The sequence below is a fragment of the Hesperophylax consimilis genome, chromosome 8 (assembly GCF_061612785.1).
Source record: "Hesperophylax consimilis isolate HC1 chromosome 8, BYU_Hcon_1.0, whole genome shotgun sequence".
NCBI classification, from domain to species: Eukaryota; Metazoa; Arthropoda; class Insecta; order Trichoptera; family Limnephilidae; genus Hesperophylax; species Hesperophylax consimilis.
In genome coordinates, this window is record NC_142843.1 from 23,583,200 (window position 1) to 23,609,385 (window position 26,186).

General features: G+C 33.0%; 1 protein-coding gene across 7 annotated transcripts in view; it reads left to right on the forward strand.

The window, feature by feature from the left end:
* Rbp6 (RNA-binding protein 6) overlaps positions 1-26,186 on the forward strand; it is a 648,561-nt gene that overhangs the window by 422,106 nt on the left and 200,269 nt on the right. For 5 of the 7 annotated variants that reach the window (XM_089635054.1, XM_089635053.1, XM_089635056.1 and 2 more), the window contains exon 5: positions 12,811-12,882. The exons of the other annotated variants lie outside the window; for them this stretch is intronic. In XM_089635054.1, coding sequence (XP_089491180.1) covers positions 12,811-12,882 — 72 coding nt within the window. The remainder of the gene's footprint in view (positions 1-12,810; positions 12,883-26,186) is intronic. 7 annotated transcript variants of the gene reach the window in all.

Consider the following 26,186-nt stretch of genomic DNA (forward strand, 5'->3'; position numbering starts at 1 on the left):
TGTTGTCCTCTATCCGTCGAGTTTTTTGGGCTTTTATAGAATTTATTTTATTTTGTTAAATTTATAACTTGTTTTTGTCCAATTTTATTTTTTTCTATAGATCTTCTCTAAAATCTTAACAATGTATATACAGGGTTTTCCAATAAGAGGTGTTATTTTGAATAGCCCGCTATTTCGGTAGATGTTATTTTTGAAGCTGTCATTTTTTGACATTTGACAAGTAGAAACTACGTTATTAATATAAATCGAACGATACACGCTTCAACAACGCATTGAAATTATTAAAATTCACTTGAGTGAATCAAATGCAAATTATCTTGAGTGATGAGGCCCACTTCCACCTCGGTGGCTTCGTCAACAAGCAAAATTGTCGCATCTCTATCCTCAATTTGTGACTGTTTGGTGCAGTTTATGGTCCGGCGGAGTCATTTTTTTTTTTTTTTTTTTATTTATTTTTTATTTTATTTTTTTTTTTTTTTATTTAATATTTGTATGTTTTTTACAATAAATATACAATTTATACATATTATACAGTGTTATAAAGGTAAATAATAATAGCTTTTCCTAAAAATTTTTTTTTTTCATTAAACCTTACTTTTTCGAAAATGAGGCTGGAGCAACAGTTACGGTGAATGGATTGCGCTATTGAGAGATGATTAATGATTTTTTATGGCCGGAATTGGATGGTATTGATCTGGACAACGTTTACTTTAAACAAAACGACGCTACGTGCCACACAAGCAACGAAACCATTGATCTTTTACGATTGAATATCAAAATAACACCTCTTATTGGAAAACCCTATATTTTAAATATATTTCTCCTTTTACATAAAATGTTTGTAAGTTTTGTAATATTATTTATTAAATCTTTTCGAGTATTTTCAGGGTCTATTTTTAAATACATCTATTTGATTTTCGATTATTTTTCCACGAATGAATATATGCAAATCTTGGAAGTGAAAATTAACCAACTTTTTTACTTCCGATCGAGCTGAAACTCGGCAGATAAACTCGTTTTCTATTACAATGTATTCTATCAAATTGGTGGCAATCACGTTTTCTATAACAATGTATTCTATCAAATTGGTGGCAATCACGTTTTCTATTACAATGTATTCTATCAAATTGGTGGCAATCACGTTTTCTATTACAATGTATTCTATCAAATTGGTGGCAATCACGTTTTCTATTACAATGTATTCTATCAAATTGGTGGCAATCACGTTTTCTATTACAATGTATTCTATCAAATTGGTGGCAATCACACATAAACAAGCGGATAAATAAGCATTTCTCTGAAGTTCGATGACATTAGGGCAGTTAATATTATGAAATAAATGCTGTCCTGCCCAATTGGGATTTGGCTGAGTTGTTAGAACGGATGACTCTAGTCTCTGGAGAGGAAAGCTCAGTCTTCAGTCAAACCAAAAAAAACATCAAAAATAATTTTAGTCTAAGTTATATTAAAATCAGTTTTTTTATAAAAATAGATAAACAAGAAAAACAAAAAAAAATTCAGGTTGATTTTTTATTGAGACGACAAGTGCTCTTTTGCGAGTATATTTATAATAGGTAATAGTCGAAGAGGTTTTTTTCCTCAATCTCCCACACAAATAATATTCGATCAAAATACATTAGCATTACACTTTAATTGGATAATATTGGTCAATGAATTCTATCGTTTTAAAGTATTTTGCTTATGAAACCAATAAAACGTACTATAAAGAGTCAACTGTTGCACAGTTTAATGCATAAATCGGTCTATTAATTTGCGAGTTTAAAATAAATTTGTGCATTTGTAGCAATTCACTGATGAAACTCATTAAGCAGTCAAATGGAAATTTATTCGAAGCACAAATCGAATTTAAATAAAATAATTCAAATAATTATTCTATCAACACGAAAAACAATGATTTATTATTGAACCGAAACGTGGAAGTTCAGCTTTTGTATTATTAATGTTTTTTTAATTATTTTCTTTTGGACCTGTTGATGAATGACACGTAAATATAAACACATCCTACATATTGCTATTTTTAGATACTATTATATTTAACCCCTCGGCCTCGGCATGAGCACCTCTTTCAGTTAGAAGGTCAGAGTATTTCCTCATTGCAATGAAATCCTAATAAATGGAATAATTCTGGATATATCCGAACAACAAAAATTCGTTTTGGGAAGGTGATGAAATACGCTTCCAAATTGTATTATAAGAAATAAACACGTAATTTTTAAAATATTAATTTTTTTAAGGCAAACATAAAAAAATTTAAAAAATCTAACACTAAAACTAATATTACTAAAATAAAATTACTGATGGCAAAAAACACAATATTTAATAAAAAAACTCACTAAGTATCACGATTTTTTCTGAAATTGTGGTCGAAACCTTTGGTTTCATAGAGATGATAAATTTATTTACTCTGTGGATATCTTCTTGATTTGAATATAAAGCATGGTATTTTCTCTTTCTAACGTCATTTAGATCATATTTCTAACCATAACAGTAAGGGAGACACGACTATTTCTATGAGACCATATTTTTTATGTGACACCCCACAATTGTGCCTCTGACTGTGAAAAGTTAGGGAAGCTACAGTGGGTTGCCAAATTAATAGGGACAACTATGGAATATGTGTTTTTCACACTTTGTGTTCATAAAACACAGATGTTTATGATTTTAGGTGCCGTTATTATTATTTATTAACAAGGACATTGAATTTTGAAAATTTAACCACTGTATTTTTTATTTTTTTTAACATTATCGAACAGAAAGTTAATATTTCGTAATTTCGCCTTTAGCCGCAATGACAGCTTGTACACGCCGTGGTATACTCTAAATGCACAATTTCGCATTAATCTTTAGGTCAGGAGAATGATGCCACACCCGGATGAGGGTTTCGATGAGCTGCTACTTCGTTGTGATCACCTCCTTGGCAATCTCCCTCTTGGTGAGCTCCTGATGGTTTTCAATAGGGTTTAACATAAAAATCCGGAAATATTGGAACTGTCCCCATTAATATGGCAACCCACTGTATGTTGCCACCCGGTTGGGCAGTATTGTGAGGCGGGAAGATATATTTTTATGGTTGACATTTGTCAGATGAGAACGAGTCGCTTCTACCACTCTGTCTTGAGTTCAGTGGAACGATTTTGTGTTTCCTCCCTCCTGCAACATATATTATTTCTCTTCAAGACCCGTGTTTACTCTTTTCTCTCCTCAAAAAGACCCTCATTACAGCATCCCCAGAGATGACATAGGTTCTAAGGAGTTAAAGTTTGAAAAATGTACTGTTTCCAAAAGTGAACAAATTAGCCTGAGGGTTTAAAGGAGCATGCTTTCAATTTTCCAGTATTTGTGTGTTGTTTGGAATTGAGAATTTATGATTGAACGTGGCACACATAAGCACGAAATAATTCTTTGTGAAGAAGGGAGATACCGCTAACGCGCGCGGCACTAAAACTTATCAAGTTACCGCCTACTTTTTGTACGAAAATCATTCTCAGTATGAATAAAGGAGATAAAATACTTTATGGCGCTCCTTTTAAGATTTATTTGCCGACTTAAATGTTCGAAACTCTTCTAAGGACGTCATGAAAATGGGGAAAAAACGATTTTATACGCTTTTTGAGCGGGCATAAAGGCCAAGATTTGCAAATTCCCGGTTTATTCCATTTTCTGGTTTTATCATTATCCATCAAGATTAAACGTAATTATTATTTCCCATCGCATTCATTATATTTCAAATGATTCCCGAGTAAAGCTAATTTTTACCAGATAACTACGAAAACATCCATGTATATAGCATTTAATTTAATGATTCTTCCGAAAATATCTTCAGTAAAGAAAACATTAATCTTCGGGGTTTAATTTCAACTCAACTAACATAAAAATGGCATTAAATTATTTTTTTTAAGATCTGAATTTCGTACCTTGTTTTTTTTTTATATTATTCTCTTAGTATAGTTCAACGAATTAATCCATTTTACCCAGAAATTAAATACTACTATAACCTTCCAGATAATGGAAGATCTTATAGATAATTCGATTTGGAAATTGAAACGTAAATCACGTATTAAAATTGTTTTTCCGCACAAACAAGACACGAAAATGATCGCGCACATTTCTTGGAGAGGTTGAGTTATGAAAAGGGTTGCTGACACGAATTTGTGTACACGTTTACGTACCTATACTGTACTTTAATTATTTATACTGAAGAACTGTTTTCAAAATCCTTAATAATAATAATATCTGGTGATGGTATTACTACAGAGAGGGAATGATTTCAGAATTAAGTTGATTTATTTACTGTTTTCTTAATAATTAATAAAGTAAGGTTTGGATCGGTGATACGGTCTACAGTTTAAAATTCAAATATTTTTTTTATTTATTGATAATTATTTAATAATTTGTAATAATTTTAATAATTCACGATAGAGTATCTGTATTTTCGAAAATAATTTGAATTAAGTTAATTTCCTCATTCAGAGACGTATGTTTTATTAAGGGAATATTAATAAAAATTAATGCACTCATTCATAATTAATTTGCGATTGAGCGATAAGAAGCATGTTCTTGCGAATTTCATATGTGTCACTGTTCGCTGGATGTTCGATGTGTACTCCATTTTGGTTTACGCAGTTACGCTTTATTTATTTATCGCATACAAAATAACATTTCTTGGTATGAACTGTATACATTTAAAAAAATAATATTTTTATTTTATGAACGTTTGCCAGCCCTAGCTACCTTGTTCCCAGGACCGGCGCAGGGCGATTCCAATGCCCGCGGCCGATAACAGAATTAACGAAATAGCGCCATCTATCTTTTAAATGTGCACCTTTGTGCTTCGCCCCAGGCCCGCACTATTTGCTAATGCAAACTTATGCCGACCGCCAACTCTCTTAAATTTCTGGGTATCTCTCCTCCTTAAGTCGCTCGTCTTAAATCTCGTCGGGAAAAAACAAAACGTGTTATCAGTTTAAAGCTTTTTTTCTTGGGAATGCTGATTCTAGTAGAATACTGGAAAGACCTTAAACCCTTTAAAAAATTAATTTTATTTTTTCTTGCCAATTTCGCCTTAATATCTACATAACATTCTGATGAAGAAAAACGAAAAATGAAAAAGTGAAAGATATTGTTGAATCATTTAAAAGTATTTGGGGTATAGGTATAAGGGGTTTGATTATGCACACCTACAGTTCGTAAAAAAAATCTAAAAGTTGGAAAGCCTGCCCGCAGTCCCCTCTTACCCCGTAAATTCCCAAAGATACTGGGTGCGTGGCAACATTTGTCAATTTCGTTTAAATGGAGACTTGCAATTCACTTCGACAATGTTCTTTTTGTTTTGTTTTTCCGTTTTTCAATTAAATTATGTTTTAACTTTCGCACAACGTTCAAAAAACATTTTTTTAATTGTTTTTATTCGCATTGAAAACTTGGAATGGCCCACCTTTTTACAAATATGTTTTTTTTTATTGTTGAAGAGATTAAGTATCTTTTTACAATACAGGATTACTTATTTTGACGTTCTTAGCATTGATAAGATTGTTATATTATTATAAAAGTGTTGACGTTATTTAAATAGTAATTAATGTATCCACAGTAAGACAACGATAATTAATAGCAACATTCCTCTCGTCATGTTATGCTGCGGTAGAATATCTGTTTTGTCGTGTAGTATCTTAAATAAATCGTGGTGACGAATACGACTGAAGTTTTCAGGCACGCATGAGCCAAAGCATTTCAAGAGGACTATGCTATCGATAAAATTATGTATTATATTAAACTAAGTTTTGCAGGATGTACAGAAAACCGTTGGTTTCTGGACTAAATCTATTCGTTGCTTGAATAATTTCTGAACATATTAATTTTTTTTTAAATATATATATATATATATATATATATATATATATATATATATCTTTATAGACACAACTTAAACTAAATATTAGTTTTTTAAGCTCTCATATCCTTAAATTAAATATACCATTCCTGAGAGTAGCATTATTGTGGTTTTTAAAAACACTTTTCTTATTGGATTTACATTATTCAAAATCTGTCTTATACCGAGGGGCGAATCACATTTAGGAAAGTGATTTCTGATCAAAACCTTGTACTGTAGTACCGCCCAGCATTAAGTTTGCTTTTCCTTTTCTAAAAACGCTCATTAAAGAACATAAATATATATTATTAAAATAAATACCGGAAAGCCCAATTATGTCCTGTGCGTGCTAACCGTATCTAAATTTCTCTGGTAAACAATAAACAGTGTTAATATCAAGTGACCAACCAGGTTAGTTTGGTAGGGTATATTATCTGCCTGTACAAAATATAAATAAATACCAATAATTGCATATGTACATACTAGCATCACGTTTATCAATCAAATGCATTGTACGTATAGCTTTGTATTAGTGATCGAGAACCGGCGGAAGCAATCTGTTAGACATAAATTGATAATAGTTGACTAGTCCATAGTTAGTAATAACATAGATCATTGTAGAAATGTATTATTTATTTGTACAGCGAACTTGAGGTGATATTGCCCAAAAACGGCGCCATACAAATCATCTAAATATTATTATTACTATCAAGTTTAATTTTGTTGAATTTCATTTTAATTTTAAGCTTTTAAAGAAAAACATAAAAAATGCATATTTTTTTTAATACCGGAGTAATTTTTGTATGGTTTTATTATTTTTATGTTCCACCGTATTTATGTACTTAGTTTGGTGTGGAATCCATACACAACCAGCATACTCCCACCTCACTTCTTATAATACCATCGGACATGGCTATCATTGCATCATAATATTATTATCAGGTAGATATTTTGTATTAATTTAGAGTTTTTTTACTATTCAATATAGGAGCATTCTCGTTCTATGGTTTGATCGAGATATTCAAACATGTAGCTTAAAAATGTTTAAAAAGAATTATTAATTAGCACTTTGGTTGCATCGCGTCGTTTAATTACCGTCCACACAGCGCCATAATCCAAGAGCGGCGCTCAGGGTAGATCCGGTCAATCAGCGGTCCCTGGGAATGTCTCACCGTGTCAAAAAGTTCAAGCACTTCTGATTTCCCCAGATATCTCGCTACGCTTAATTCTGTCGCCACGGGAGAGTCCGCCGATTCGAGGGGGTAAGTACAGGAACTGCCGCTTTCTGAAAAATCGAGATCTCGATGAATTATTAGAAGAACTTACTCTTAATTCATGCGCTTAAGAAGAATTAAAATACTTTTTTGTTTATATGAGTAGCTTGTATTTAAAATAATTTGAATCATTTGAGCGAAATTCCATATAATGGTTTTTGTTTATTAAATTCAAACATCCAGAATTATTAATTTATTAATAATATTAATTCGTACTTATTTATTCTGAAAAAAGTTTGTAACTTTTAGTGTACCTAGAGTGGTATTTTCTTGTTTTATTAAAATTTATTTGACTTTCATCCATTAAGAGCATTACAAGCCACATTTAACCAATCGTTTTAAATTATATATGTACTCAAAATATTTGATGCCTCCCAATCTTTTTTTTCTTTTTCATTTAGATTTTTTGAAAATATTTTTTATCTACTAGGTAGTAAATAAATTATCTATTCAGAAAGTTTCATATATTTTAAATTTAATATTCATCTATAAAACGATTTTTTCCTATTAAATACTCGTACATAAGAAGAATTCATACATTAGAAGACAGACGTAAAATAAATTATTTAAGTTAATTATTTAAAATGCTGAACTCAAAATAAGACTGTTCCGAACTCTTGCAACTTATAAACTTAAACATACCTACAAGAACAACACGACACAATACTCTATTTTCTTCAATCACTCACCGCAGTGTGCAGAAGCGAAACTAGATTGCTAACTCCCCTATACAGAGGTTTCACACTATGGGAAATCAATATTTAGGTGATATTGATTTGTTTAATGTTGACTTGATGAATTTTGTGGATCATATTAAAAACCTATTCGTGAACCTTTGATTGAGTCTCTATTTACCTATCTTATCGCTATATCTTTTAAAATGTTTGGTTCTTGTATTTTTATTTCATATTTGTAAATATTTTTTATTTCTTGTAATCTTATTTTATAATTTTTTCTCGTGTTATAAATTATGCATCATGTCAAAATTATATCACATATAATGATGTTAAAGCACTACAGGCGTAAAATGAATAAAATAAAATAATTTAAAAGATTAGAAATACCTACTTATTACTTTTATTTTTAATGACTAAATTTAGATAAAAATATATATTTTATTACATAATAACAAATTATAAAGACAAAAGATAATGCATGATGTTTTTCTTACAGATTGTTATATATATATTATTGTATTTGAAACAGTTTGGCTGAAAATTATTGTAGGTTTTTTAATTCATAAAATTCTAACGGTCACGTTCATATTTCTACTTTGGTGCCAGATTAATGGTATTTATAGTTTCATTCCTCTGACAGTTTTGATGAGAAACAATAAACTTATGGAATAGTTCAATTAATCTATGGAAGGAAAATTGTAATCCTGCAAAATTGCTTCAAGTTACCTTGTCTTGGAAATACTTTGGATACTAATAGATTTTTCAAAATAAATTTGTAATAATTAATTATTAACTCATTCGTTATTGTTTTATTTGATTTCTCGTGTTCATGAAAATTGCAATTTCTATTCGCAAAGTGAAATACTACCTTTTTTAATATCTAGTAAGCGGAATTTTTCCACTGAAATTAGAATAATTTTGATACAAAATAATTATCCATATTTAAAAACATCTCGCGTCATAACGTTGTGCTGTTTCAAGTGCGTTTTATTTAAATAACTAGAAAATTAATTCAAATACACCAAACTGTCTAGTTTTAATGTGATAAGCCATAATACGCATTCGTTCCCTTTCACCGACAATCGCCTGAGAGCGATGTCTCCTCACCGCATGGAACTCTTTTCTCTCTCTCTCCGTCCCGCGTCCGTTCGTCCGTTCGATCTTCGGCATTTCTTTCGCCGCTCTCCCTCGTTGTCTGGCGATAGAGGAAAAATTCCAATCACCGATTGGAGGGATCGTTACGCCTAATGTCCCATCCCTACGCTGAGAACGGTCCAAGATTTTTCTCCCAGACTAAATTGGACGCTATTTATTTCGTGTCGATTTATATTAATAGCCCGGATTGGACAGCGGATGATATCGGCGCTGGCAATTTTCTACGCACTGTATTCAAAATTGTTTCTTTTCGCAATTTTTCTACGCCGGCTTGATATCGGTGCTGATATAATGAAGGAAGTTTCGATTGTCGCCGAGTCGAGACGGATAATTGGGGTCGGACGTTTTATGCGGCTGGGGGCACTAAATAATATATGAGATGAGCATTACTAATAACCATTTTACCAAAATGGGACTTCCTGAAAGAATATTTCTCGGTCTCGGATCAAAATATGGTGTATGCCAAAATAACATTTCCCGTTAGTAGAAAAATGATAGGCATAACTGGATTTTTTGGTTTTTATAAACTATTTTTGTTGTGATAGTTAGGTTTATCAAAATAAAAGGGCAATAATGAAAATATGAATTCATTTCATAATGAACTACTATACTACTATTAAACTCTCGTTATTTTATTTCTTGTTCCAAAAATATACATTTTAGACTATTCGCAAGATTAGTATGTTTCTGTAAAAATAACTCTAAATATTGTGTTAACTTAACATGCATTCCCCAATGTCAGGAAATATCTCAGTTCAGCCTCAGCCCTTATTTAAGTCAAATATCTGAATAGCATTTGTCTGTCGATCGATTGTCGCACAATCACTCTGGGTCCCCCTCCTTCTCCCGCCGCCCTTCAGCCCAGCCCTTGCTTCAGTATAGCCGCCCTAGGAAGAGCGGGTTGTTGGTGCAGCCCGGGGGTGGCATCTTTATTCAGACAGACTATTTGAAGAGACGTAAGTTAGGAACTTTCATTTTAGAGCTGTTGTGATTTTAACGTTGACAATTTGCATGAGTTTTTTTATTTAGCTTTATAAAATATTGCGTCTGCCTTTGAACAAGGTACATTTACCATTATTCATAAAATTTGCGCAATAAACTGTTAAAAAAATTGTAAAAAAAATATTTTGATAATCCATTTTTCCAGAGATAATCCAACTAATTAAATATTGGCTAAGAATCATAACTAAATGGGCCACTAAAATTATACTTTTAAACGTTAAATTTTAATTAATGTCAACAGTAATCTGAAAATTTTTAATAGAATAAATACGTTGTTAACGAAATCATTGACATAATTTTATTTGACAGCAAGAGTCAGTTGTAACCCTAACCTCATGGCATATCGTTATTAATCAAATTGGTTTAGATGAAGTATTTGTTTTTTTGTTCTTATGTACCATGTACGAAGTTACAACAGGTACCTATTTAGCTATGAATGTTCCATCACAAACGTTACTAACATTTTTTTCGAAAATAAAATTAATTGATTTACAAAAGCTCTCTTGAGGCACAAAGGACAACGCGCTGGATACAATACTTTAGTGGAACATCTCAACTGATAAATGTTCAGTTTCCCAATCCTGGGCGATGCCTTTGACAATCACCACCGCCAGCGATCATGATAAAGCGGAAGTCTGCAAGTGGTCTGGCTGCATCAACCCGAGCGCGAGGGGAGGAGGCTCGAGGAGAGACAGTAGACAAACCAACCCCTTGTCAACTATAATACTACCGGATATGGAAATAAAGACCCAAGGATACTCCACCTGGGGATAGTTTTCCAATTTTAGTTTCATAATGGTTTTGTTAACAGTTAACCGTTTTTTAATATTATTTAATTATTAGTTATATTTTTTTTTTAACTTACACAAATAAAATGATTATATTTTATTGAATGTACGGAACTAACAAGATTAATGATTCCGAAACAATAGGATTTTGATTTCCCCATTCAGGAAAATGTCGAATAACATAGCTAAAGTCATTTTACGCTTCTGTCTTCCACCAAGACTTTAAATCAAAATTTCATCCTTACCATGATCAAAAAATTGACTTAAATTTAACTAAATATCAATAATTCCTCAACTTTAGCTATCGTTTATGAAAAAGTGGTTATGACAAACTTCTGTAAACTTATGCTATGTTCATGAATTGTAATAATTAACTATCAATTCTGAATATCCAAATATCCGTTGATTTCCGTGTACTTAAATTTTCTCGAATACTCCAACGAGTAACTATCTCATTTTTTCTTATATTCAATTTTCGATTAGAATTACGAAATTTTTTATACTATGGCGTTTTTAAATAAATTGCATCAATGTTCATGTTACATAGCAGAATTATATTAAAATACACAAAGTAGAATTAAAATACAAACTTAAAAATAGGTATCTACTATTATACGCACTAAGGATAATATTGGAGCTGAAGGAAATGATGAGATTTACTGAGATCACATAACATAGCTAAAGCCGTGTCAAGTAGCTTATTGATGCTAAATATATCGATATCCGAATTGGCCCTGTTCAATAGGAAGATTTATCTCCCAAGCACGACCGTTGGCAAGTTGGTCCAGCAGGTTGAAAGATACTGTAGTCTGTATTGTCGGTGACGAAGATAACCATCAGGAACATAGATATGAATGTTCTTCCATGATGGCTGAGTTTTTAAACCATCGACGAATCAAAATGAAGAAATGTGTAGCTATTCGTATGTGCACATCTGACCCGTAGATGATTAGAGTATTTCAATAAAAAAGTATCCTGAAAACGATAAAACTCAGTTATTGTGATATTTCCAGATAAATTAATTTTAAAATTATCTTATCTGGAAATTTTCCGCCGGCAAAATATACCTACGTACACAAGATGAAAGGGTTGGCTGTTCACCACACCGTATTCGATCTTCCTAAGAAAACCGCTTCAAAGGATTTCCCACTCTGCCTACAGATGTGTTTCGCCCGCGTCAGTTCTGCTCCTTGGGTTTCTTATCGAATCTAGATATATAATATGTGAGAACGTCCATAATGATTCGCATTAATAGAGGAGATTTCTCCTTAAGTAAACGGGCTGTACCTAATACCCTACGCCATCATTAAGGTTCGTATACATAAAGGAAATCCGATACTTTAATTAAATGTTTAGAATAGTCTTTAAGCATGTGCTTCTTGTATAATTTGTTAGGTTAAGTGCTGACAATTAATATTGTTTATTCTGCGGAAAAGTTCAACATTTAGTTTATCAATTACGAAACTCTTCGCAATATGCTTGCGTGACAGAAAATAAATAATATTGCGTGGAGGAAATAAGTTTTGTGCAAATAAAAGGCTTGACGAATTACAGGATAATAATATAATAAGAAAAGTGTGTGTACGTGTTTCGCGTGTGTTGTTGAAACAATGTGTCTGCGTAGTAATTACACATTGGATGGAGTAAGGAGATGGAATTCTATTGTAAACAACACCTGTTACAATGTGTCAAGTTAGTATGTAGATGAAATATTGCAGACGAAGCGGACTTTTAGCGAACACACCATCATTAAGGTGCGAGCTCATTTATCATTTATTTATGTGGCTTAAATGAACTGTCACGATATTTCTCTTTAACCTAATCTGCCACTTTGACGAGAGCGTATATACCCGTACTTCCATTTGCCGGAGATTCATGTACTCGTAGACGCAACAATTTGATCATGATTATTTGTTCCATTGCACCATATATTCGTATTATGTAGGGATGTATACCTACGTATATATTATATTATATTAAAAGACGCGTGTCCAATCCATGTCTCACACTCATCGCTTTTCCTTCAGGACTTGGCGACGTTCATCTCGTCAAGTCATCCTTGGACATCATCCACTACGTCCGTGTATCAAAACGAACTGGTAAATATTCATCTTTATTTATCAGTACCGCATTTACATTTTTTTACTTGCCGGTACTTTTTGAATCCTTTTGAACATAACATTTCATACCGTTTGCATGACTAAACTGTATATTTCTACTGTATCGCTGCATGCGCAGCACCACTTTAAGCTTTCATATTTAATTTATTTTCGGAAGTCGCTTTACGTTTACCTAAAAAGGGGAGAATTGCATCGCTTTAATTAATCAAATAACGTTCCTTATCATTCGACATTTTCGAGCATTTAAGTAAGTTCCGTGAAATGACGACTGACGACCGACCGCTTCTAGAACACAGCTAATGTAAAAGTTTATTTTTATAAGTAAGATTAGTGGAACTTTGTTGGGACGAGGTTCCACAGAACAAACTTATTGGTGGCCGTATAATTCGGCAGATACGAGACTTGTGAGTAGGTCGGGTTTTGTATTTCACGAAGCTGTGCAGGCTTAAAAGAACAACGATGTATTATTTGATTTAGCCGCGCTTCTTTGTTTTCTTCTGTGCTTGAGAGATGACAATTTGAAGCCTTTTTTTCTTTATTTCATTTGTGATTCTCTCGACTTTATCTAAATCACTTCTCCTCTGTACGGTACTCGACTCTTCTTCCAGCTTATTATCACGTATATAAAGTTATCGTTCTTAATTTTAATTAAATTGTCTTTTAGTTCGTTTTTGTTTTGTATGCTTTTGTGTCGCCCTTTTTCTCATGTTTTGTGTTTGTATTTTTACCTATCGCTTCATTGGTTTTTTGCTGAAGTTTCAGAATTTTATCTACCTACCTACTTTCTATATTTAATGTGGTGAACTGATATTTATTTTATTTATTTCACTCAGCGTATTGACTCTTTGATTTTTTATTATATTTGTTCATCAGAAAAGTTTTTAGAATATCAAATATTTTGTTGAGAGAATGTTTTTGATTCACGGTATCTTGTTAGTTTTCGTTGAAGCTTTCGTTTTACTTTTCTTGCTATTTTGCTTTTTCTTTTTATTTCTATAACCTTTTCTCCATTTCTTCGATTGTCTTTTTCAGAGTATTATAAGGCAAATTGTAAAACGAGTTTGTTCTTCAATATGTTTTCATATGCTCTTGGGTATTATTTTCCTCCAATCGAAGTATAAAAATTACACTTTGATGAAATTCTACGACGTTCTTAAGAAGTGCTTATATTTAGGCAGAGGAAGTTTTTGACTCTTTTAGCAAAAGGCAAGTATTCCCGTTGTTGGGGAGTAATCTTGAGTGGGAGTATTGCGATGGTTGGTTTGCAGAAACCCATCCCAGGCGGCCAAAGTTGCCCACAACTTAAGGTTTGCCGCTAACATAGTTTGGAAACATATCTTTGGCTGATACAAATACGGTATTTGGAAGCCGCGAAGACATTCTCGAGAACAGCTACTACTAGCACCTTCCATTGAAACTTCGGCCTGGAATCGCGAACAGGTTTAACTTGCAATGTCGACTTGGAAACACCCATCTACTTTAATGGGCTAAAATAAAGGATGAACCTATTAAATGCGTTCCACTTTGCATAGCTCTGGGGACATCAAAATAATCATTTATCATGAATACGAAGCACTTAAATATTATAAAATTTATTTCAAACCTGTCGTAAGGTTTAACAAAGACTAATATTGCAACATTTAAAATAATTAGTTTGTCGGTACTGCGCCAAAATAAAAAAGACGTTTCAGCAAGTCAAACACAGCTATCCGGGCTTTGTACGAATTAGGAACACACTACACTAATAAATTAGCCACAAAGTAGAAAATCTGTTTGTGTGGCTCACCAGAGACGCCGAGGCGTAGAGCTTCTAGAGCTGCAGCTTCGTCTGGAACTTCTGGGCCAACGCAACTATTTTCGGTTCGACTTTACTTTAGGTTATTATTTTTTTTGGCAAAATCAAATTTTTAGTGTTTTTCAGTGAAATGTAAAAAAAAATATATTTATAAAGTAATCCAAATCACGTGCGAAACCGGGTAGTAAAAGCTAATAGTTTTATAAAATTGGTATTTTTATGTGAGATTAAAACTATACAAATTCATTGCGGAGGATTCAAGATATGTTTTTTTTTCAAATTGAAACCCCCTCGCTTGAGACAGCCAGTGTCATAGCTCCCTTTCTCCGCCCCCCCGAACAATAACTCCTGTCCCGTTAAGAAATTCGCATCATCAGCGCCGTTGAAAGAATCAGAGACAATCTGTATGCTAATAAAGCCTTACGATTCAATTACAAGGCGGCATTTGCAGAGTCTGCTCCCCATACATATTCAACAGAGACTTATCTATAGCGGGACTGAGGAAGTGCGCAAAGGGCCGGCGCGAGGAATATCGTTTTCTAATCCAGGATTTAGGGGGAGATTATTTAAAGACCCAACTAAAAAAAATTGCTTAAATTTTTTTTTTAAATGTTTATATTTATTATTTACATGTAAATCTCCAACGAAACTCGATCACTCTCAACAAAAAATAACTTGAACTCCAAAACTATATTTATCACAGCATGTTTTAAATTTTAGTAAAACTGTTAAGTAATGTACAATAACGTTAACTAGACTTTGAATTATTCATCGAATTTCGAAGTTAATTTATAAGTTCTGTGAAAGTTCTCTTCAAGTTCTGTTTTTTTTTTTAATTATTTTATGGGCCAGGTGCTCCTCAGAACTAAGATACTTAACTTACACAGAACTTGAAAGTTAACTTTGAAATTTGATGTACTGTTGAATTTCTGTAAAACAACTAACGAAACGAAACAACTCGTCCTTACAAAATGTAAAATGAGTACTGAGCAATCTGGGGTAAGTTTACATTGAACGCTTATTATTATTAGAATTTACAAAACATTTAACCGACCTCAACGTAAGATCGAGTTTCAAGGAAGATTTAACCTTTAGGGGCATTTCACACAGGTTACCCTTGCATCTATTCGATCCATCCCTGCCAGACGACATACATAGGTAGTACGTACGGCAGAGGGCGTAGCGATCCATCATCCGGCGTCGGGACGCGTCCGCCACAGCGCCCCCACCCACGGCGGATGCGTCGCTAAACTTTATAATTGCGTCGTCTTGCGTCGGTGTGGGTGTGTGGGGTGCTCTATATGTTGAAGCAACTTTATCTGTGTGCGAGCAAGCTGGGGTTGTGTGAGATAAAGAAGCTATGAATCCTTCGGTGATTATGTGTCTGCATGTGTGTGTGTACATGAATATGTGCACATCCGCATGCACACCTGATTCGTTGAAGCTGTTTTTTTTTCTAAAGCGACTTAGGCCGTAATAGAGCATAAAATAGAAAAATAATAGATGTAGGTACGTTTGTTTTGCTGTTTGAAAAATAACAGGTGAGATTGAAATATTGAGTAAAGGCGAGTTGTTTATTGTCAATGCGCGGAAACTGAGTGCTTAAAATGAATCAATACAATAACCAAAAATAAATATTTGCTGTAGAATATTTTCCGGATATCTACAAAACGACGATTCAATTGTTGAAAAAGCAATAATTTCAAAATCAGTTTGAACCAACATTAACTAATAGCAGTGTAAATGAATAGAAACCAAATAGTCACATAACATTAAATTAATTTCGATTCGTGATTTTCGATGAAGGGGTGCTGCTAATCACTTTATAACATTTTCGCACTTTATTGACACCTGTTACTACGTGTATAAGTAGGGTTGTCACAACCGACGCGCGTGGTGCACCGGCGTGCAATGCACCTTCCTGGTCGCACTTTCCGGTAGGATCCGCACACCGCATCGCCCGGAGAACATAACGCGACGTCGTAAAACAACAGGGCGGTCTGGTGCGTGTCCCTCTGACACGTTTATAAATCATGGATAAATACCTACATGCTCGCTGGGAATTATAATAAACAACGCGACAGTTTTTTTTTATTAATAGCTCAATTAAAGCCGCAGTTATTTTTACCCTTTCACATTTTTTTGCATTATTTTTAGGGTGATACATTCAACGTCCTCAAAAATACTCACCTAAAGACAAAACCGTATAATAAATTATTACAGCAAAAAATAACGATTTTTATTGTGATTATATTTTAAGACACCAAAAGTTAGTAGGTGTTTTAAAAATATTTTTTTAATGTTTTTCTCAATTTTTCAATCACTTTTACATCTTTTTTGCATTCAATAGATAAAATTGAATATATTTAATTACTCTTATTGTTCCTATTGATATCCATTTCCATGCAATTTAAACCTAAGTTTTGTTTCATAATAAATACACTTTTTGTAGCTGTACGTAGATGCACTTTATCAGAACTGTTTTGTATTATGTTATTGTTCAATTTTTAAAATTTAAATGTTTTTATTTTATTGGTCAACTTTATAACCTTTCTTAAACTGTTTGCAAAGACTGTGTTTATAACTCTAATTTTTTTTAAATAAATATTTTAGCTTCGAGAAATAACGTTGGTTCCGAAACCGGAACAAAAAAATTCTAAACAAATTTTTTTTTTCGATTGAATATAAACTAATATTTCCAGGTTTCGTCCTTTAAGGTTTACTAGTGATAAACTGCATTTGTGTATGCATAATCTGTTCTTTTTTTAATAATGAAAAACTGAAAAGTCCACCCATTCAATTAATTATTTTTATTTTAAGCAAAATTAGTGTAAAATGTTTATACGATATGAATGGACCGCTGCATGACAGTTGATTGTCCATGGAAAGTGATTTTGGAAAGTATGTTGAAAGGCTTATGGCCCCTTTTTAAGTATACATATTATGGTACTGTTAGCAATAACAAAAAATACTATTATGTACCCAATTGTCCATTTTACTATTTTAGAACGATCATTGACATCATTGACGTACATTCAAGAATGATGATTGTCCATTTTACTATTCATGGAGGATGATTGTCACTCATTCATTTGTGACCCTCAGCATTCCTGACCTTCAGCCGTTTTTCGTTTTTAGAAAATTTAATTAATTGGTTCATTTTATCGGCACTTTCAGTGATGTTGAATAATGTAAAACAAAGTTGCTTGGCAAACTAAGCTATCGAATGGCATTCATAATTTTAAAAAAAGTGACAGTTCACACAGTGGCGGCTCTTCTTAGGAGGTCATTTGGTCACTGACCTTCCAAAAATATGCTGCAATATTATTAATTTTTAATAAATGTATTTATCAAACTATTCGATTTTTTAATTTAGCTTAAAATATTTATGCAGATTCGTACGGTATTAGATGGTTCTAGTACCATCTAGCCTTCAAATGAGAAGCTATTGTATATACCAACCGTGGGTCACTTTAAATTTCGACTCCCAACTATCTCGTTTCTTTCTCTTTTCCATACAGATAAAAGAGGTAAACATTATCATGACAGACATATATCCTTTGTATCATACAAAAATTATTTTAATTGGGGTTTCGTACATGACAGCGGTGAGATGGAGAATCTGCGACCTAAGATTATTAAGGTATTGGAGGGAAATGACAAAAAAAGTCAATTGAAAGTTATTGGTGTGATAACCAAGTTTGCGAAATTATGTTTGGTATTGTTGATGTAATTTGTACGGATTAATTTGAAAAGTTAAATTCTGTGGATATAATCCAAAGATATTAGAAGAACGAGATATGCTATATTGGCCGCCGGACCGTAGGCGGAGTACTACCTAATTAGGGTACTTTGAATACTACCGGGACGTGTACGCACAGAAATCTGTTCTATGTATTAGTGCGGATACCTTAGCGTAAGCGAAGGTGTACAGTAGTATTGGTGAACAAAACCGGCGACACTGGGTAAAACAATTCCACACAGTATGAACTGCTCATAGCACATCTCGTTCTTCTAATATCTTTGATATAATCGCAAACATTTAATTGAATCATGACATACATATTCAAATGAAGTTTCAATTAGTATCTGTAACATGAGATAAAATAAAGAAGTTAAAAATTATATTTTAAAACGTGTGCTTTAAAATATACTTTTTGCTTTAATTGTTTACTTTTAACTCAACTGATAATCATTGGACTTATATTGGAGTAAGTTATTTAAAATCATTTTAATATGAAAAGATTTCTTTAAACAAAAACTATGACTTATTTATAAATGATTAGATAAATAATCTTAAATTATTGTACTTGTTCTAGCTTCAGAATAGTTGAATACCGGCAAATTAATTACATTCATTGGAGTATTTATAATATTCACTAGGCATTAGCAATATGTATTAACATTTCTGTTTTTTCCCGATTGACCTTCCACTTCTGGACCCCTTGAGCCTCCTCTGCCTTCATATAATAATGACATTAACGGGGTTCGAATTTTAAATTTGCACCTGATTAACTTTTTGTTAGTATGCATACTCCACCAGATTTAAGTTTTCAAATTATATATGAGATCATATGTCATAATGGCATTAACTTCTAATGGAAAAGGAATATTTAAATAAAAGAAATATAATGCAATTTGAACATACATATTGTAAAATTCGCAGGTTTCGACCTTTAGTTTTCCTGATTAACTTCATCTTGGTATGCATATTTAAATGCCTATATATACTCTTGTCAGTGAAAAATGAATCTTTTTGTTTGAAAATAATATAATATTCGCCCGTTCAGTTCGACCTTTAAAGGTTAACTCCAGATAAACGGGCGGCGGGCTTATCTGGCGCGACCCGCCGCGTCCGCCAGGCGAATGTTTCCACTTCCGCCGGCCCTGCCCCGTGTAATGTCCAGCCATTATCGCCCCCCCCCCCATTAGGGCCGCATTCATTATTATAGTATTATTACGTAGAAATACATTTTATTAGGTAAACGAGAGCATCATCACCCTGTGTGGTGGCGGATGGTGGTGTGATGTATCAAAAATTGCCCTTTTGAGGTGAATATCCTTCGATCGTCGTCATCAGGTAAAGCTCTCTAGCTATTTAAGCGTTCAACGAAAATAAAGCAAAAGTGTAAAACCTTATCAAGAGTTCTTAGTACTCAAAATAACTGCAAACATTATTATGATTTTATTTATGTTGAGTAAAAATATAAACCAAGCAACAATGTGCCTAGAGCATTTATTTTATGGACCTTTCAAAGCTCCGTAGCTCATTAAATATTAAAGTCGTGAGATTATAATAGTAGCGTTTCTTTAAATATTTTACAAAGATATAGCTGCCTTCAAACAATACTTTTTTGTTGCTTTAATCAAACTTATATCTACTTTATGGTGACGATTAGTATTTTCGATTTCTAAACAAATATTTGTACATTACATCCAATCGCTGAAAATCAAATGGTTTTTTGTTATTAAAATTCTATATTTCAGGGAAACAAGTCTTTTGATAACAGCATTAACTTTCAAAACAACCTACTAACGAACGTTCAAGCGCTAAACCTACCTACATAGATATTTTACAAAAAAGATTATTCCGATTATAACTACACTACATAGCGGGCACAATCATTATAATGTACCACTTTACATTACAACCAGCGAGATAAAAACAAAATCTTTATTACTGCGGAATGAATAGTCGTTAAATTCAACCCTTCAAGCGCCGGCAAAGCGTTGCCTGTCACCTGTTTGCTTTTAATAGTCAATGCGTTATTTTAACGATAATATGTAAAGGAAATGTTTCATTTTATGCCTTTAGAACCTACAACATGACCGTCTATGACGCGGCACGAATGCTTTTTAGTCAATAATTTTTTAAGATTGTTTTCTGATAGGGTTTCGGTTTATTGCTTTTTACAATTTGTTTGCAGTTTAGTGCTATCTCGAATGTAATATTATTTTTTTCTTTAAAAAAAATCAGCTTTCACGCAAAAGGTTAGTTAACTTTTTAACTTTTCACTGGTTAAATTAAGCAATTTCAATTGGTAAATTTATGCAAATGTAAAATAAAATTTACCCCCGAATCAAATATCAAATTAAGGTAAATGCTTGGCTAAATTTCTCATACTTTATTTTAACTGTAAAATAGTATAGCATTAAGCAGTTAAAAATATGCTAATTAAAGACACAATCAACAAATTCTTGATCGAATAAAATTACCCCCAATTCCCAATATATTATGTTTTCCTCCAAACACGAACGAAAGATAAGTAATTAGAGATAAACTAAAACATGAATTAATTATAAGTACTTACACCTCTTTTACACTCAGTGAGCGACTTATCAACACTTTTTCCAAATATTTATTTAACGTTATTTTAAAATCCTTCCCTGGCTGCAAAAAGGGACATTGTTATTACGGAGATCTCAATAAATGATAAAACAGAATTTTAACATTCGCCAATAAAAATTTTACTTGGTCTTTTATTACGCTCCCTAGATTTCCATCAGAGAAAACAAACAGTTTATTCGCAGGCACGTCCCTCATTATTTTTCTTTGCATCTTATTCTCAAAAGACGACATTATAAAGAAGATTATCAAAACGCAACAGCTCTAAACCACTTTAGTTACGACGGAATTCATTGGAGAGGTAAGATCAGATGGATGCTTTTATTTTAATGATCAGCATATTTTCGTCATTGTTAAAAACAAACAATTTAAATTCGTGTATTTAATTTTACAAAATTAAGATTAAATCAAAAAGTGCTGTAAAAAACTATCAACCAAAGCTTGCCAGAGAAAAGGGGATTCGTTTTACCACTTCAATTTAAAAAAATATATTTCACGTATAATTTTCCCAATATCTCAGGCAGGTAGCCAAGGTTTTGAACATTTACTAAGTATTATTATTTTTTAATGGAAAAACTTGCGAAATTATTCTTTGTTCCAACTCTTTGTCATTGTTACCTTATCATTGAAGAACCGAGACGGCGACATCCATAATTAAGCTTTAATTCCACTTAGGTGATTATAACTATTACTCGATGTTTTCCTGGCGCAAAAATAGGGGCTAAACGTGACACTATAACTCAATTATCTGAGAAACTTTAACTGAGAAACTCCGAATCAATTCAACGGCCGTAAATCTGATTTTTTTTCTTTTGAGTTATTACACCTTGTTTTAATTTGGGGAAGAAAAGTTTCCACCTTGTAGAGCTAGCAGCCTCCGACTTCTCGAGCCTCTCTGGCTCTCTGGATCTGTAGGCCGGGCCACTCGCCAAGTAACAGTCTGGAAGGAAGTGAGTTGGAATTTAATTTGTTAAAGACACGAATAATGGCAATGTTTACATTCCAGTCCACGGGGTATGGACTCATGAATGTGGAATTCCTCAGAAGATCCCAATTATTTACAGTGATGAAATAAATCTCGTCCAACGAGCCAAACAAACGGCTGCCCCTTGTAATCGTAGTTAAGACGTTGATCGAATGCTGTCGTTACACGCTATTTAATATTGCTCAAAATTGAACAAACTTTGAATACATTCTGAGGGAGCTATTCCTTTGTCGACTTAATTCTATTTGATCTCAATGGTGATTGCGATCGCCATGTTCATGAAAATCGTTTTAATTATCAAATTTTTGTGACTTTAACATTTTACCAATTCATTAAAAAAGAAAAAAAAACTATACAAATGGCTTCATTTTAAAAGTATTTAGAAAAACCTCTTAAAACAAAATTTGTATACATGAAATGTTGCCCACGTTAATAATAAGAGGATAGTGATTTATTTTTGGGGAATTATGCCGTGTTGCACTACCTCCTTCTTTAGCCAACATTTCAGACAACGTTACAGTATCCATCATCAAAAACATTATTATACTTTTTGCCGGGAAAATCTCAAATCATATATTTTTATGTGATTTAAATTTGTAATTATTTATTCATAAATTTAAGAGTTTTCAATACTAATGGTATACACCGATTCAATTAAAAAAATTATCACATCATAAATTAGCCGTGAAAGTTAATGCCTAACATCAGTGCGCTTAATTAATTTGACACATTCCCTTGCTCACGTAAAAAGGGGTGACATTCATTTAGCTTTAGAGAGTCACGGAACTTTCCTGGCCGCCCCTGAAAGGTATTCCTATCGCACCGAGACATTCACAAGTGCAACTATTCGCATAGGAGACCCTTCTCCACTTTCCATTCCCCTCTCGTATGTGAGAGCTCGTAAACAAAGATATATCTACATCGTGTGTTTCTTTACAAAAGCTACAAATAGTTGCGCGAAAAATATTCGGCGGTATAGGCGGCTGGGGGTGGGGGCTGGGTCGTTGGTAGGGATGACTAGGAGTAGCGGGGGGAGGGGGCACCTCGGCTCCGACGGAGTTTCACTCCGGAGACAAGATTTATGTAAGGACTTTTGTGTTTGTTGTTAAACGTACAAGAGGCTCATCTACATCCGCCCTGGGGCACAAAAGCCGAGAAAGGACGCTTCTCACGCCCTTCCCGACCCAAACGAAGCCTTCGATTATTTTTTCAGGCTGATATATCTAATTGTCTCCCGCTAACTACCTCACTCGGCCTAATGAAAGGATTGGGGGAAGGAAATTGATTAACTTCGTACATTTTAATCACACGAGTGAGTGTTTTCACAACACAGTTTTATGGCACATAATTCATGTAAAAGTTGTGCTTCCGCCTCACGTGTTTTATGCTCTTTGTTATACCAGATAACTTAATCGTACAGTTAAATTGGAATATGTTTTAGCAGATAAAGACTAAATATTACGTGTTTTACTAATTGAATTAGTTTTGGAAGGCATTAATTAATATGCATAATATTTAGATTCCACTTAAAACTTTTAAAACGAAACTTTTTTTTTAATAAAAGTGATCTTCACAGTACCAAACTGTACGATGACATGATTTGTGGTACCATTTACATTAAGGGTGGGAAATTATAAATTATTGGCAGCATGTTTTAAAATGATCTTTGTTCTTATTTTTTAAACGTAATTTAGTGTTTTTTTTTAATTTTACCTAAAAGTTAATAAACAGGAAAACTAATAATTTTTTTGATGTGTTGATATTTGCATGCCTAAGGATACGAAATATGTGGCAATATATTTTTTTATTATATTTTTGGGCGCATTTTCCAAACTTACGTATCATTGTTTTTCTTTCATGGGTTTTAAGTTCATGTTTTGTGACATTTTTCATTGACAAACATAGTAAATATTATTGAATTTCGGAAGATTTCATTATTTTTTAATGCGCTATGAATGATATTGTGGACTGACCAGCTGATCAAAAAAATAAACATTTTGATTTATTTACTTAGACGCCCTTTATTCTTTTAAAATTGTATATAAATTTCAATTGTGTTAAATAAACTGTTTGACGTTGGTTAAGACTAGTATATAGAAAAACTATATTCATAAATGACTTACGATTATTTTTACACTCAACTTAAATAACACATTTAAAGAATCACAGGATTAACCTTTCAGCATTTTATTTTTAAAACAAGTATTTGAAATAAAATTTCTAACATCAATATTATCAAACATTTGGATTTCATTTATGGCTCTGTTTTCAAATAAACGGCAAATAGGCAGTATGCATAACTAATAAAGCGAAAATTTAATACTCGCGATTGAAAGCAGTACCTACTATCCGATAAAACTTTCACACGCGCATGTCCCTGAAGGCTGGAAACAATAGTTCATCCGCCCACCTGGGGGTGGCGGGCTGAAGGATTTAGGGAAGGGAGGGAGTTGGAAACCAACCCCTTCAGTCTCAGCTCTTTCTGCCCTCCATACTTGCCCTTGCAATGGTCCGCCACTTATCTCCACTAGTTCAAAGTGTGCGATCATGCAGTGGCATTTTACGCATGTAACACACTGAGTGCAAGGTGATAAATGCTGTGAACAAAACACCCACTCAAATGCAGCAGCCTAATCATTATTCGTGCGTTTATTTCGCAAATATCTCATTCATTTATTCTTTAAAAAAATGTGGACTCTTTCCATTTAAGGAAAAACTTTTAAAACGATTTCTTGATTAGGTAAGAAATAAATTATTCCGTATTTCGAAGTTAAGAATCTGAAATGACAAAGATTTACTTTCATTATTTTCTGCTTTCGCCTTACTATTTGGCGCAAACTTGTTTTTTTCTTTTTCAAATATTGACAAAGTACGGTAAAAAAAAATCCAAGTTTCTACTTTTGATTGAAAGAACGAGTGATGACTACTGATGAAAGAACGCATTCATTGTTTGTTTACAACTACTTGCGTTTATAAATTAACCGTGTTTTAAACTTACATAATGGTAACTTATCTACGCACTGGTACGAGGTATTAATACACACATTAAAAAGCGCTAATAGCTTTGTATCTTTTTGGTTAATGATAATGTAATCATGTATTTACTAATTATCATTGTTTGATATTAGAATCCAGAATGTAATTGCGCAACCCAGGAACATATAGCTTGTACGTAGGTAAACGCTTTAACAAGTGCGGTACATGATCCTCTACCCATATTGACCCGCACAAGCAGAGGCGGTGGGCCCTTAAAATCAGATGTACAGTAGTTATTTATACTTTTGGCTATTAAACGCACATTACACAACGGGCCTCCCACTAAACATGGCTTTAATCCACTCCTCTGTATTCCGCTAGCCCCGACAATAAATACCGCACTAAAGGGGCAATAATATATTATGGTATTATAACACTCATAATAGCAGCACCGAATCTTTGAAACCTCTATTTCAAACTACACCGCATTCACATCCCTCAAAAGGTAAAATAAAAAACACATGTGAAAAATATGTTTTATTTACCCTCTTTAAATTTGCTGATTTCTGAATGATGTGTCTTTTTTGCGTGGAGCCTGTTGCCTGAACTTGTTGAATGGTAATGTTTGGTTAGGGACTGTAATCCAATGCCTGTACCCTCCTAATTTATGTTAATATAAATAGAGCACCCCAACTACCATTGTAAGTCTCCGTCATTGGTCAAGTTTTGGGGACATTCTTGTTAGTTATTTCTTGAAATGCCAACAATTTTTGGTCACATGCTGTACTTGCGATATAATATGAAATATTCGTAATTCCAAGGCTTAGGTTTTATCTGAAAATGTATTTTATATCACTAAACCTTTGAAGAAACTATTTGTAATCCAAATTAAATTTTATAGATTAGTACGTCCAAACATCATTCATGTGTATTTTCAGAGTTTTTTTTCTTGTAACTGTGTTCCTTTTTAGAGGCACGTTTCAATCAATTACTTTATCACGTAATCCGTGAAAACGAACAGTTCATTTTTTCGTTACATCCAATGGATAAATGTTGAATTTTATAAACGTGTATGTATGTGTATGTTATTTTTCTAACGAAAATAAAATACTCGTGCCCTTTTTAAATAAACTGCCGGATTGAACAACGTGAAAGCATTTCATTTGAATACCAGCCATCCA